This window comes from Oryza sativa, chromosome 7 (assembly GCF_034140825.1).
Source record: "Oryza sativa Japonica Group chromosome 7, ASM3414082v1".
Classification (NCBI taxonomy): Eukaryota; Viridiplantae; Streptophyta; class Magnoliopsida; order Poales; family Poaceae; genus Oryza; species Oryza sativa.
In genome coordinates this window covers 26,608,440-26,623,946 of record NC_089041.1, presented here as the reverse complement: position 1 = coordinate 26,623,946, position 15,507 = coordinate 26,608,440, and the positions used below count along the sequence as shown (strand labels likewise).

The following is a 15,507-nucleotide window of genomic DNA, read 5'->3' as shown; positions in this document are numbered from 1 at the left end:
AAAAAATTGGCAACACAGATTAATATAAAATATATCAAAATTCAACTTCTACCAGTTGTAAAAAAAAATTAACAAATATAATTGCAAATGTGCGATAACTATTTTCAGTTTAATTTGTTATTTTTGTTGCATACTTGTAGAAGTTGAATTTGGTTTTACATGTTTGTACAGTGATATATTTCGTATTGATCTATACTAGAAAAATGCCTGTGCGTTGCAATGGGTGAAGTTTTTAGTCTTATTATTGTTATATGGTTTAGTTAAAATAAAATTCACTTAAATATATATATATATATATTAGAAATCATGAGCTGCAGTTAGGAGTTCGATCGTCTCAAGTTAGCATGCGAGTTTTTTAATCATATTTCTTATATGATTCCTTCTATATTACCAAAACTGAACGATCTTAAGAACCGACAAAAATACAGATATGTATTTCTAAAAGCAAACGAACTTAAAAACTGATACACACACTAATAACGTACCAAAATACCGGCAAAAACATCTTTAACTTTTATAATAGTAGAGATTGTTATTTTTTTAAAAAAATTTAATAACTATTTACATGGACATGCAAATAACGTCCTCCCGAGGGGTGACGAATCGCTTGTATCCACGTCACGCGTGGACGCGTGTGACGACCATGGGGAGGCCGTGCTTGGGGCGGAGCGTGATGACGTCGGTGGGCGCGTGGACGTACTCCGGCGAGAGCTCCAGCCTGAACCGCCTGAGTATCGCGGCGACGACGGCCTTCGCCTCGACCATGGCGAAGCTCTGCCCGACGCACGCCCTCGGCCCCGTGGAGAAGGACAGCAGCTTGGCCATGGCGCCGCCGCCGCCGTCGAACCTCATCGGGTCGAACACCCCGGCGTCGGCGCCCCACACCTCCTCGTCGCGGTGCATCGTCGCGATCGGGAACGTCAGCATCGTGCCTCCCGGCACCGTCACGCCGCCCATCTCCACCGCCGCCGCCGTCCGCCTCCGGATCGCCGGCACCGGGCTGTACAGCCGCAGCGTCTCCAGTAAGAACTGATTTAGCTGCCAAGGGAAAAAAAAAACGAAGCATCCTTCCATTAATGGTCACATCGAAAGCTCACTCCACCATTAATGGTGATAGCTGGAGATGGATTCTAATTATTCAAGTCCACCCGTTTGTTTCATATCAAATAAGACATGCTTTAGTTTTCAAAATAAAAGCTTTTCACCCATCACATCGAATGTTTGGATATATGTATAGAGTATTAAATACGAAAAAAAAACAATTACACAGTTCGTTAGGAAATTGCGAGACGGATCTTTTAAGCCTAATTATGCCGTGATTTGACAATGTGGTGCTACAGTAAACATTTGCTAATGATAGATTAATTAAGCTTAATAGATTCGTCTCGCAGTTTACTGGTGGAATCTGTAATTTATTTTGTTATTAGACTACGTTAATACTTCAAATGTGTATTCGAATATCCAATGTGATAACCAAACTTAAAATTTTTCTCCAACCAAATAAGACCTAAATGGTTATGAAAAAAAATAAAAAAATAGACAAGATAGATTAATATGTAAATATATCACTCCACGACATGTAAGTTCAAATTTAACTTAACAAATTGCATTCCTACCAGCTTCAGCTTGCCGAGCATGTCGTAGGTGGGGAGCTGGTCGTCGTCGTCCCCGGCGCCGGCGCCGGCGCACTCTCTCACGGCTTCTTCCCGGAGCTTGTCCTGCCAGTCCGGGTGCGTGCTGAGAAGAAACATGGTCCAGGAGAGGAGGTGCGAGGTGGTCTCCTGCCCGGCAAAGAAGAAGGTCTTGCACTCGTCGATGATCTCGTCCATGCTCAGCACCGGCGGCTGACGACGCTTCGTGCCCAGCTCCGGTGGCGCGCTGGCCTCCAGCATCAGCCCGAGCAGGTCCTCGCCGTAGCCACCGCCACCGCCGCCGGCCTTCTCCTTCGCGGCGGCGGCGAGTCTGTTGCTGATTATCTGCATCAGCGTACTCCTCACCTTCCTGTCCAGCCTCCATACTTTCAGATTCTTCTTGGTTGGAAAATACCTGCAAACAAATTATTTCAGTTCAGATGAAATTTGACATGGTAAAGTGTTTGTACCTACCTGGAGCCTGGGATTTGGACGCTGAGAAGGCTTGAGAAGGCGATGAACTGGAGCTCCTTGATCGCCATGAAAACCTGCTTCCCCTCCGCGTAGCTGCTCCCGAACGCCGTGTGAGAGATCACGTCCGCAGTCAGCTCCTCGAACTGGCTGCTCAGCTCGATCACCACCTTCCCGCCATGGCTCGCCACCTTCTCCTCCCACCTCGACACCATCGACCGTGCGACGCCGGCCATTGTCGCCGTCATCATCTTACACCAAACAATTTTTCAGTTTACTACAAGCCATGGCGTCCTGCGTCAGCAAGAAGAAGGCAATATGTGATGTGATGTAATGTACCTTGAGCTTGTCCGTGTTGAAGGCGGGGTGGACGACCTTCTTGTGTCGCTGCCACTCGTCGCCGTTGGCCAGGACGAGCCCCCTGCCGAACAGCTTGAGCAGCATCGGTGTCGTCACGTTCTTGGGGAACAGCCCTGTCCTGTCCGAGAGCACCTGCTTCGCCACCTCGACGTCGGCCACGCACATGTCCGGCGTCCATCCAAACCAGTACAAGAACACTCGCCCTGCACACAAAAAGAATCAATAACATCACATAGGATTCAGACGAAGACGATAGCTAGCTGCAGCTCTGATTGTTATGTTACCGTAGAGAGGGATCCATTGGCGGAACTGAGGCTGGACGAAGGGGATGAAGTCGTGGGAGGCGACGTCGAGCGCCGCGGCGCCGCCGGCGCCGGCGGCGTCCGCGCGGAGCTTGTTGATGTCGCCGAGGCTCCCGACGAGCAGCCTGTACCCGGGGCCGCGCACGCCCTGCCGCCGCAGCGCCGCGGCCACGGCGCGCGGCCGCCACACGAGGCGCGACAGCGCGTCGAGCAGGCACCACGTCGCCAGCACGGCGGCGAGCGCCCATCCGTAACCCATTTGCGCGCACGCGGGGCGAGTGTGAGATAGATCGATGCTGCTGTTCCCGATTAGGGCCGGAAATCGAGAGGAAGAAGATGCGTACAGGAAGCGTACGACGACGAGCTGTATGCCTGTATGCTAGGAGTAATTGATTTTTATGGAACACTGCAACACATCACATCTGATCCGTGGATTTTTCATAAACACGTTACTACATTTCATTTTCTGCTTTAACCGTGCGTCAGCGTCATTTTCCTTTTCTATCGTGTGGCTTGCGCGCTCCCACGCGGAACGCTATCCTGGAGGGCCCATGGGCCTTGTTGGGCCATGCATTTTTGTAGTTTCAACTTTTTAGTGATCTTCTGTGTTCGGCTCCACAGTTTCCCAACTCCTCTTTCTCGTCTTCCGCGCACACGCTTTTCAAACTGCTAAACAATGTTTTTTTTAAAGTTTCTATAAGAAAGTTGCTTAAAAAAATCATATTGATCCATTTTTGAAAAAAAAATAGCTAGTACTTAACTAATCATGTGCTAATGGACCGCTCTATTTTCCGTGCACAGGAGTTAGGTTGCCATCTCCCCCAAACGAGCAAAGCTAGTGATGTATACGGTGGACCGACGGTGCTTAAACTTGTGTGTGTGCGCCATTTAGGTCCTAAACTCTTATGTGTAAAGTTTCTATGGCTGATACTTATATGTACAATTTTTTACGTTTCTATAAATATAAAATCAATATGCTGAATATTTTTATGACACAAAGTTTTTATATGTGCCAAAATGTATATGTATATGAAGTTTTTAAGGTATAAATGAGTGTTGTTAGGCTGCGTTCGTTCTCCTGAGTTGGGAACACATTCCCTCCGCTCCGCACGAAAAACAAAGCGATGCATTTTCTTATGATTAATTGAATATTTATTTTTTTTAAAAATAGATTAGTATGATTTTTTAAAGCAACTTTCATATATATATATATATATATATATATATATATATATATATATATACACACACACACACTAGCAAAATATATCCCTTTGCACGTTAGACACACGACACAAAAACAACGGTATGCTAATATGCTACTTCTATCTAGTGCGGTTCTTGATGCAAGGGATCATTACAAAGCTTTGCTTGCTTGCTTTGCTTTTACGGGTCCGTCCCTCTCTCGGACTCCGATCGATTGATCAAGCGAGCTAACCAACGCCGTCTCGGGAAAGATAGTTAACCAACACATGTACAGAAAAAAGAATTAAGCCGTCACCTTCCCTTTTAACGTTGCTTCCTTGATACAGCTTTAACTAACTTGCCCCACCCATCTCATGCCATTGCCATGCACACGTACGAACGAACTACACACATCACCCACCCCGACCTCCAGCTGCTAAAAAAATATTGGGTAATTGGGGATTTTTTTTGGCTCCTGCTGTCTCTCGCGATATGATCTCCCGTGGCCGCGACGCCCAAACGAATTCGTGAGGCTTTTTAGGTGCGTCGTCTCTGCTTTCGTTTGGCGGCGACGGCAACCGGGATCAGGTCGGCTAGCTTACACACATGTGCTCGGCGATCCAAATCAATCAGATTAGTTATGGACTTGTTTGTTGGTACGTGCGAGTGAAGACATGCACGCACGCGATGGCGAGCGCACTGATGTGCAGGTTGGACCTGAAATTAATTCAAGGGGATATGCATTAGTATTTCTTTTCAATGTTATTTTGTTTTTCAAGTTCCCTGGATTGGTAGTGTACTATTGTCCCTCTGCTCAAATTAAGCATGGTTATTTGGACATCGATTTCGTGCCGAAGATTTCAAATCATGCACTTGAAACGGGTAATTATGTGGCAGTACGATGTACGGATATGTCCATGAGAAACTTGTTGGAGCTGAACCATCACTGTAGCGTGCCAGAGGCTTTGTTATGGGCCTGGCCTGCTTACGTGGGCTGGTCGATGTCAATCGTGGGCCACGACCAGAGCCACAGCGATACGGCATAGGAAAAAGTACACCGAAGGTCCCTCAACTTGTTATCGAATTACAAAATCGTCCCCCAACCGTAAAACCAGATATATGACATCTCTTAACTTACAAAACCGTTCATTTTACATCCTTCGGTGGTTTTTACCCGGTTTTATTCGACGTGGTGGGTGAGTCAGCGTAGGACCCATGTGGGTCCCACATGTCAAGACACCACGTCATCAGGCTATCTCTTCCCCCTCCTCTCCCTTCCTCTCTCTCTCTCACTCATCTCCCTAGGCAGGCTGGCCGGCAGAAAGATTTACAAAAAATAGACCCTGCGGCTCTCCATTTGGGCGGCAAGCTGACGTGGCACACGGCGTCGTGATGTGCCGTGTGCGCATTTTGAGCTTAGACCCTTGGGGCTAAATGTAATTTTTGCCTTGCTAAAAAAAATTGACTAGTTCTTTTTACATCTGGGCCCCTTGCTGCCCTTGCGAATTTTGCACGGAGGCTCCTTGCCGCCCAGACAGAGGGCGGCAAGGGGGCCACGTGCAAAAAATCGCAGCCCCCCAAAACGACCGTCCTGCACCGTGTGCCACGTCAGCTTTTCGCTGATATAATATTTTTATAAATATTAAAAAATAAATCTAAAAATGAAAAAAAATCAGTGTTCAACATCTACTCTGAAACAGTGCCAAATATTTCTTGTAGTGCCAAATATTTCCTGCATCCTTCGTACGGCCCATAGTTAAATATATTTTCTCCGCTACAAAATGTTGGTACCTAGAATGAAATTTAGATAACGAATATGGATAAACTTTTATCCAAATTTATTGTCGAGTCTGTATATAATTTCTATCCAGATTAATTGTTCTAGTATGGATTAAATCTCATTTTAGATTACAACATTTTAAGACGATGGTACCTTCAGAATAGACAAAATGCCAGGTAAAACCTCAATAATATAAAACTCGAAAATGTAAATGAAGTCTGCTCTGCCTTGTGAGGCTAGGCTGTCCAGGGAAGCAGGAACCAAGTCAAGCATGGACTGTAACATATCCATCGTGGCATCCAAAAAGCATGAATGAACAGGACAATCTGCAGAGTGCAGTTATCAAAGATACAGGGTATCTCAACTCCCCAATGTTGAGATGCATTGCAACTCTGCAAGTTCAGTAAAATTTAAAAGAAGCTTAGCATGAAGATTTATTATCACATATTGGCAGAAAAGGTGTCAACTGTAAGGCCTTTGTTGTATTTCTGCATAATCTGACCTTTAAGGCTGTCATAAATAGAACAGTATCTCAGTGCCTTATAATTAATGGAGAGCTCATAAGATAATCACACCTCACAATCCATGCACGTAAACTCGGTTCATACAAGTGAAACTCTCATCCATCAGAAATGTCTAAAACTATTATCCCATTTACAAGTGGGTCCTATTATTATTATTATTATTATTATTATTATTATTATTATTATTATTATTATTATTATTATTATTATTATTGGTGGTTGTTCTTTCGTGTAAACACCATATAGTATAAAGACTAGGTTAATGTACCACATGAGTAAATACCAACCTTAATACTGTTCCGTGAGTCGTTATACACAATTTTTTTACGACTAGTAGCATGCCCGTGCTAACGCTACGGTAACATGTCGTAAAACATATTAAATAGTCAAAATAAGATGTGGTAACAACTAACTATAGAATGAGATAGGTTGGCATAGGAAATATCATTTTTGTTAAAGTAAGGACTTGTGGTAGCAAACCAATTTCACCCAAAAGGAAGCTCAGTCAGTTCTGGTACAACTTTTTTACAGACTTTCTTACACCTTTTATAAAAAAGAACTGATTCATTCAGCACCAAACACAGCCCTTGGATCTGCCATTAGGGAATATCCACATATATATATAACTAACCTGAAGAATTATCTTCAGCCGTGGTTAGTGCTGGTTCGTGCCACTATGTGTAGGTAGAAAATAGTACTAACTGGTAGCGCCAATTAAATTTAGGAAGAATTAACTGGATACAATTACAAGAATGTTGATTCCATTATGGAGCAGCATATGCTCTCAGGCGGCATAAATAGTGCACCCGCACCCTACCGTCGAGGAAAAAAACATAATTTTGCAATCAATCGGATTAGAATTAAATTAGGGTTCAACTCAATAAATATGTTCCACGGTGCTTGCACCAACTAAGTGATGCTGACCTGTAGTTAGAAATATAACAAAACATAATAACCCATGATAAAACTGAAAGCATCTTGTTATTAAAATCGATAGTTGAGTTAGTTCTCTGACAGTTTTTGTAGAGTAAATACATCTGAAAATAAAGCTCCAGATTTACCAGGGTGATTCACACGATCTAGCAGCTTTGCTCCAACACAAATTGAACCCATATGCAAATGTCTGAAATAAAGTACAGTTAGCTATTTTATCTCATCGAAGGAAATAAAGTGCGAATGCTTTTTCATCCTAATCCTTTGTAAATATAACTCCATCAAAATGCAGTGTATGCAGAGAAATCCTATCATTTTGAACCATTTGAAATCCTATCATTTTCAACCATTTTCTTTAACATCAAAGTCGATTTTCAGCATCACCCTATCATCAAAGTCCATTTTCCACATCGTCCTCTCATCAAAGTCCATTTTCTTAACGTCGAGCTTCATTTTCAGTCTCCCTCCCCTGTGCCTTCCTCTCATCTTATGCAGAGTATGCTCAACTTCATAGATTTACAGTAAAAGATCCAAATCAAATTTGGCAATAAAATCTTTATTAACTTGTTTGAGGATCTAGGAACAGAGGATACATTGCCTTAACCTGCATACTCAGCTGCTCCTTGATCAACAAATTGCAGCACCAAGGCTGCAGAGTCCCCTAACCTGCGAGATGCTCAATTTTTCAGCCTGCTACGCAGAAGCAAAAAAACAATCTGCAGTCCGCTTATCCACTTGGCAATCTGCCATACTTCCCAGTACTTCTACAGCTAAAAATGTTGCCACAATCAAGCAAATGCTATAAAGGGAGGTCAAATTTGCAAGTAAGATATATTGATTGTATTGTTTCAGTCTACCCGCTTCTCTAAATAACCACTATTTGATGTAAACTTAGGATAGAACTTGGTTTTAAATCCAGCGACTATTCTGCATCAGATTAACCGTACTATATATACTGAAGGTCTGAAACATGCAAAATCATGCCTAAATTTGACCAATTTGTCAACGGATATGCTAGACGGAGGAATTCAGGAATCATAACACCATTTAATAATGGGATACATGTGGACACAAATATGCAGGCCAAAATTAAGGCAGCAAGAAGAGAACATTCTTATCTTTTCAAAATACTGTAAGAGTGTGATTCATTTCTTGCAATAAAGATACTACATTACGCTATTCTGCATCTTAAAAAATGGCATTGAAATGGGACCGTTTTCCATATATTCCAACAGATTGCAGTAAAAAAAATGAAACCCATGCCACAAATAACTCAGGGATATCACATTGGTGCAATCAAAGAATCAATGAAACACTTTTAGCATGTTTAAACTCCACAGCACAAGCCTGATACACAAAAACACAAATTTGTTTGGTCAGCGAGCTAGATATTAGTTAGTAACCTGATTGCGACAGCATGGATCACATCGGTCCCCTGCACCACTGCAGCCACCCCTAATGATTTCTTATTCTTACAAAGATGGCAAAACAGGAGCTGAAGAAAGCAAATTAAAGAGAAAAATAAGAGATCGGGTAGCTTACTTGGTGCAGCGTAGGCTTGATGTCTTGCCTGGATGCCGACGACGCCGCCAGATCGGAGCTTCGGAGCTGGTGCTGATGCAGTGAGCTAGTACATGTGGGATTTTGTCCGTGGGTATCTAAACCATACATCAGGGGCAAATGACGGCACCTGGCGAGAGGACGGCCAGCTTCAAGACGGCGGCGGATGTGGTTTTGGCACCGCGCGAGGCTGTTCCAGGGATCAGGCACGCTGGGCGGAGATGGCCGTCGACGACGGTGCTCGGATTTTCGTTGAGGCTGTTCCCCGAAGACTCCAGGCGACGGCGATCTGGCGGCACGGAGGCGGGCATACAAAGATCGGTGGCGTCGCGAACGAGAGTAAGGGTAGAGCGGCGGGCATCGGTGTCACGGCGGCGGAGAGGCGAGGAGCCGGCGGCGACGAGTTGTGAGCGACGGCGGCGAATCGTGGGCAGCGCTCGCAGAGGAGACCGGCGTGGTGGAGAGGCGAGGGGCGGCGGCGCGGTGTGGGGACGGCGACGGATTGGGGGTTGGCGTGACGCGGGGAGAGAGAGGGAGCGGCGATGGCGGTGCGGTAGATTGGAGAGGGCGGCGGTGATCGCGGGTCTGGTGATGAGGCGACGCGGCGGCGGGGCAAGGAGGCGACGCAGGGAGGAGGGCGAAGGACGCGGCGTGGGGAGGGAGAGGAGATCGATCCGAGAGAAGGGGAGAGGAGCGATGCGCGGTGGGGAGGAGATCGAGGCCGTTGGATATGGCAATCGGATGGTTGAGATTACGTGTGTCTGTCAAATGCGTCTGCTGTGTTAGGAATCAAGACCACCACTACCGATTTTTTAAGTAGTAGATATATATATATATATTAAAAAAAACACCGTTTAGCAGTTTGGGAAGCGTGTGCATGGAAAATAAGGTGGAGGGAGTTAGGAAACAGGCACACAGCTGGAATGAACGCAGCCTTAATGCATATATGAATGGGCTGCAGGTACGCTCATGGGCCAAAATTGAAAGGGCCAATTAGAGTGGGTACAATAGCATAGTATAAGCTAGCTATAAACACATCGAGATGATAAATTATGAGAGAGAAGGGCAGTGGTCTACATATTTGTAGCCAGCTGCAGCACAGATTATAAGACACAATATATTTATTTCAGGTCAGACCATATATTACTAATGTATTGTATGTTTATAGGTAACTATTTAATGAATTGGCTATTAAATCGACTATAAATGATTTGAAGCTAATAGTTGGCTATGCTATTAAACTTGCTCTTAAGACGTCTGCTGCACCAAGAATACAAACGACGAGTAAAAAACTCCCATATATTACAATTAGAACGTTTGTACGCACGCGGAAACAAGTAAAAATCTGGCGAGCCTGGCCGGCGTTGGATGATGACCAAATCAACTTGCTACGTGGGATAAGACCATCGTCCAGACCGCTTAGTGGTAAAACGAAGTAGGAGTAGGTTCTATTACTCTCTCCATTCCACTGAATAAGACGCGGTTAAAATTGGTACGGTATCTAAAACTATTCTTTAACTATAAAACTTTCCGTATATTACAATGTTTTTAGTAACAAGATTATAATAATAGGAAAGAAAATTCAAATATCAATCCAATATTTTTTTTCATAAAATAAAGTTTAATTTATAATAAAATAAATAGCTAAATTTTAAAACACGTGCATATACTTTATTTAGTGGAGTAGGATGAAGGGAGTAGTTGACAAGCATCTGTACCTGGTTTATGGTCGGGAGAACAAAATCGGGATCATGGTTTTTGTATGAGGGGTTCTATATGGACTTTTATGTTTTTCTCTACTCCTCAGCTAGGCCCATCTGTGGTCCATCAGGCCTCGGCTGAGAGAGGAGACGGCCTGGCACGGCCAACCCCACGCCGGCCGCCGCCGCCGCGACGATGTACCTTGCAAATCTCCGTTTCCATCGTGTCGGAGGGGTTCGGAGTTTGAAACAACGAGCCTCTCTATCTTTTTTAATTTTTGTTTTATTTTTTACTTTTGCTGGTTGAATTGTCGTATTAGAGCATATACAATAGCTGACTATAAACCAGCTATAAACATATTTTAAAGAGATAAAAGATGAGAGAGAAAAGCAACGGGCCACAGATCTGGAGCCACCTGCACCACGGACTCTAAGACGTAATATGTGTGACAAGTGAAACCATATATTAATAGTATAGTAAGTAACTATTATATGAATTGACTATTAAATTCGCTATATATGAATTATAGCTAATAATTGGTCATACTATTAAACTTCTTTTATCAGAGGGAGAAAGAAGAGAGATTACTTTACGCTGGTTGGCAAAGAGATGGTGCAGGACAAAGTCAACTGACGTACTAAAACCCTGAACGCTGGTTCAGTGAACGAGCCGCGTTCATCATGGTTAATTAAATTGACGCGTCTAAGTAGTTACTCTCTTTATCCCATAATATAGCAGTCTAATATTAAATAAGAACATTAAAAAAACATAGGATAATATATATCATAGTATTATAAATCTGTAAAAAATATTCTAGTACTACGTTCGGGAGAGTCTCTCTATCCAAATTCGTTATACGAGGAACCATTTAGTAGGGAGTAGAACAATAGCTACTATATTTATTTCAAAACATTTTGGGATGGAGGAAAAATAGCAGGGCCCATCATTTATATTATTCGGGGAATAAGCCAAAGCATATTTATAAACGAAAAATAATTTGTATACGTGTTCTTAGCGATTTAAAAGTAAAGGCTAAAAATAAATTTTGATAAAAAATCCTCTTAAAATCAACTTTAAATTTAAAGTTGAAAAATTTAAATTTGGACTGATAAGTATAAGCATAAACGAAAAGACGAGGCTGTGAGCTTCCTCTTCACGCGGCACTCAATCGTGGCCGTTGGGAGTGCACACTGATTATACAAACTCAACGTATATGATAGTTCTTCGAGCTACTTAGATGGATGACATAGTATGCTAGAACTTCTTTTGTTTACTCCCTTTCTCTTCTCCTTGTAGTAATTTGTTATCTTCTGCAAGTGGTTCCCCTAGTCAACTGGACATCATTTGCATTTGTTTTGTTGTTTTGACTCGGCCCGGATCCACGTACGTATTCATATTGCTCTAGTCAATATCTTGGCTGATGAGCTAGGAAACACCAAAAGTTCTGATATCCAACCAACGGTCAAAGCAGAGAAATCTGCACCTGAATTTCGTACAAAGGGAATATATATCATACAAGTATGATAAAAGAATAACAAAACCGATCTGAAGTGTGTAACATTTGGAATGCCAAACAAGTAAACAACCGCCATATCCGAATCAACACGCTTATAACGTCACATACAAAGGCAGCGTAAATACATACATTTCTTCCACATATTCAGGCTCTTTTTTGGGGAGAAAAGGCATTACACATTTCTACATCTTCAGACATTTTGTGGATTAGGCTTTCGTTTTGTTTTATCACTTGCATCCAAATCTTTTATAAACTATTATATGTTTCAGACCCAGCTATCATTAATTATTACAAGTAATGTCTACTGTCTGACCTAGAGCACTAATTCAGATGATGAACACGTGATTTTGCATACAAACGATGCATATTTGCATAATATATACACATCTCCTTACACATCTGATTAACTAATCTTCAGGCTACTTGATGAATAAGATAGTGACATCTTATATGGTTCTTACGTTTAATTTAAAGACTTGCTCCGTTTCTCTGCATATATATATCTGTTTTCTTGTCTTGACTGAAGCATATGACCTTGTCAACGATAATTTCGTCTTTTGTTTTTGTATCTCCGATCCATACTGCTCAGGCCAAGAGTAATATACTAGTAGTACCTTGGTTGATGAGATAGAAGTACCCAAAACTTCTTAAATCCAATCAACAAGCAAACTAGATATATTTACACCCCAATTTCGTACAAAATGGAATCAATGCATTACACACAGTAACATCATCAGTAGGAGCAAATGCTCATGAACAAAAACTAATCTCGTGTACAACAAAGAAGTACTAAAATAACCCCCTCCTAATGAACAACTTCTACACCTTGAGACTCTTGAGGATCATAGGCAGCCCATACTTTGGCCGAAGCGTGATCACGTCGGTTGGCACGTGGACGTACTTGGGTGATAGAGTAAAGGAGAACCTCTGTAGGATCATTGCAATTACGGCCTTGGCCTCGATCATGGCGAAGTTCTGCCCAATGCATGCCCTCGGCCCACTGGAGAAGGAGAGCAACGCGTTGGGATATTTTCCCGCCTTTGACACCCCATTCTTGAACCTCTCCGGCTTGAATATGTCGGCGTCCTCGCCCCACACCTCCTTATCGCGGTGGATTGTTGCAATCGGAATCGATAGGACAGTGCCCTCAGGGACCGTGATGCCGCCGAGTTCTAGCTCGGCGTTGACCCTCCTCTGTATGAATGCAACAGGGCCATACAACCTCAGGGTCTCGAGGAGGAACATGTTGACTAGCTTCAGCTTGTTGAGCATGTCACCGGTGGGCACCTTGCCGTCACACTCCGTTGCCACCTCCTCCCTGAGCTTCTCCTGCCACTCCGGATGTGTGCTCAATAGGAACATGGTCCATGTGAGAAGGTGTGAGGTGGTGTCGTGCCCTGCAAAGAAGAATGTCTTGCACTCGGCGATGATCTCGTCCATACTAAGTTGTGGCTGGCTCTCCCCGTGCTCCGGTGCACATGCCTCCAGCATTAATCCGAGCAGGTCGTTCCCGTATCCTGCGACATCTTTGTTGTTGAGCCGGCTCTTGATGATGTCCGTGAGCATGCTTCTCACCTTCTTGTCCACTGACCATGTCTTTAGGTTCTTCTTGGTCGGGAGGTAGCTGGACCCCGGGATTTGGATGCTAAGGAAGGTGGAGAAGGCAAGAAATTGAAGCTCTCTTTGTGCCAAGAACACTTGCTTCCCCTCCTTATAGCTGCTCCCGAATGCTGTGTGCGAGATCACATCAGCGGTAAGCTCCTCGAATCGTCGGCTCAGCTCGATCTCCACTATATCGCCCTTTGTCCCCAACTCGGATTCCCACTCGGAAATCATAGATTGGGCACAATCGGACATAGTCACAGTCATCATCTTGAGCTTGTCCATGTTAAATGCCGGGTGGACTACTTTGCGGTGGCGCTTCCACTCATCGCCGTCGGTGAGCACAAGCCCCTTGCCGAGTAGTCGTGCGAAGTATGGGTTCGACACGTTCTTAGGGTACATCCCCGTCCGGTCCGATAACACCTGCCTCACCATGCTCACGTCTGCCAAGCAAATGGTAGGCCGCGCTCCGAACCAATACATGAATGTCTTCCCTGCAGCACGTAAATAAATACGAAAAATACACATATATCATAAACTAGCACTAGGATATATATATATATATATATGATACTTACAACATCTGATTTTGTAAGAATCAAAAGAAAACTCCTTATCGGTGAAGTCACGGAGAGCGTACCATAGAGGGGGATCCATTTGCGGAAGTGCGGCTGCACGATGGGGACGAAGTCATGGGAGGAGACGTCGAGCACGACGCCGGCGCCCTCGTCGCGGAGACGCCTGATCTCGCCGAGGTTGCCGGAGAAGAACCGGTATCCCGGCCCGCCGACGCCCTGCGCCCGCAGCCGCCTGGTGATGGCGCGGGGCCTCCACACCAGCTTCACCACCGCGTCGAACGCCCACGACGCCACCACCGCCGCCACCGCCGCCGCCACCATCCACCCCAGATTACCCATGGCTACTAGACGTACGCCGCGAGATCACCTGAACCAGTCGCCGGAGTACGTACGCCTATACTGTAGCTCTGCTTCTGCTTCGATCGGCTGGTTGGTGAGACCTTGAGAGAGATCGAAGAGCTACCGGAGCTATGGCTTAGTTCGTCGTTGCTGTTTGTGTGGTGAGATATCGATCGATGGACTTGGTGGCTGCCGGAGGCTGTGATTTTATACGTTCGACGCCGCGCGGCCATGGGCCATGGCCGGTTTGACCTCCGGGTGGCTATAGCTTGGTGTGAACGCGCGGCGACGATGACGCGTACATGCCATGTCGGAAAGAGACCGTGACATCAGCCGTGATGCCAGCAGTTTTGGCTTCGCTGGCGATCACGTGCCGTTTCCGGGCTCGCTCTCCCGTGCGGACGACAGTATTTTTTACAGGACACCGACGTACACGTATACGATTAATACGTACACGTACAGCAGTAGTTGTATCGATTTATTTATCTGTTTATTATTACTCCGTCGGTTTCGTATTATATGTCGTTTTGAAATTTTTTTCATAATCAATTTTCTTTATATTGATCATGTTTCTAGGAAAAAAAGGTAATATTTTGAACACGAAACAAACATATTATCAAAATATATTCAATTTTATGTTTAATAAATTAATTTGGTGTTACAAATGTTGTTAAATTTGTCCATACACTTGGTTAAATTTAAAGAAGTTTGACTAGGAAAAATATAAAATGACTTAGAGTACATTTGACCATTTGTTTTATTTGAAAAATTAGTATAAATATAAAAAAGAATAAGTTATATTTAAAGTACAATATATATATACGTGTCGTTGGCCATGTACAAAATACTGTACTGTAATACGTACGTGTGGAAGAAGAGCACGTTTTAGCAAAGCCTGAGAAGAAAACAGGAGATAATGAGAGATTGATGATTAATTGGCCATAGGAGTAGAGAACAATCAGTGCTAACCTACTGACCTCAACACGGTGTCTGAGTTGTCAATTTGGCATTTGCAGAGCAAACTT

The 15,507-nt window shown here is 43.9% G+C and overlaps 3 protein-coding genes across 10 annotated transcripts; all 3 read right to left on the bottom strand.

Moving 5' to 3' along the window:
* Nucleotides 1-490: 490 nt before the first annotated feature.
* LOC4344026 (cytochrome P450 709B2) lies at nucleotides 491-3,214 on the bottom strand. Its single transcript, XM_015789943.3, has 5 exons — nucleotides 2,747-3,214; nucleotides 2,442-2,665; nucleotides 2,106-2,353; nucleotides 1,617-2,046; nucleotides 491-1,038 (listed from the first exon to the last, which is right to left on the bottom strand). The coding sequence occupies exons 1-5, from the start codon at nucleotides 3,021-3,023 to the stop codon at nucleotides 619-621; spliced, it is 1,599 nt and encodes a 532-aa protein (XP_015645429.1). The 5' UTR covers nucleotides 3,024-3,214; the 3' UTR covers nucleotides 491-618.
* A 4,001-nt stretch (nucleotides 3,215-7,215) lies between these two features.
* On the bottom strand, nucleotides 7,216-9,301 carry LOC9271378 (uncharacterized). 8 transcript variants are annotated; one of them, XR_010742690.1, is made up of 5 exons: nucleotides 8,877-9,301; nucleotides 8,729-8,800; nucleotides 8,590-8,641; nucleotides 7,780-7,852; nucleotides 7,216-7,692 (listed from the first exon to the last, which is right to left on the bottom strand). XR_010742690.1 is itself a non-coding variant. In XM_015789332.3 (5 exons), exons 1-5 carry the CDS (start codon nucleotides 9,055-9,057, stop codon nucleotides 7,529-7,531), a joined length of 531 nt encoding a protein of 176 aa, XP_015644818.1. In that variant the 5' UTR covers nucleotides 9,058-9,301; the 3' UTR covers nucleotides 7,216-7,528. The 8 variants fall into 8 exon arrangements, 4 of the variants coding, with proteins under 4 accessions (XP_015644818.1, XP_015644821.1, XP_015644819.1 ...); XR_010742691.1 differs by having other exon boundaries at nucleotides 8,590-8,629; XM_015789332.3 differs by having other exon boundaries at nucleotides 7,791-7,852.
* A 3,309-nt stretch (nucleotides 9,302-12,610) lies between these two features.
* On the bottom strand, nucleotides 12,611-14,660 carry LOC4344024 (cytochrome P450 709B2). The gene is made up of 2 exons (XM_015789232.3): nucleotides 14,206-14,660; nucleotides 12,611-14,059 (listed from the first exon to the last, which is right to left on the bottom strand). The coding sequence occupies exons 1-2, from the start codon at nucleotides 14,480-14,482 to the stop codon at nucleotides 12,783-12,785; spliced, it is 1,554 nt and encodes a 517-aa protein (XP_015644718.1). The 5' UTR covers nucleotides 14,483-14,660; the 3' UTR covers nucleotides 12,611-12,782.
* Nucleotides 14,661-15,507: the final 847 nt, after the last annotated feature.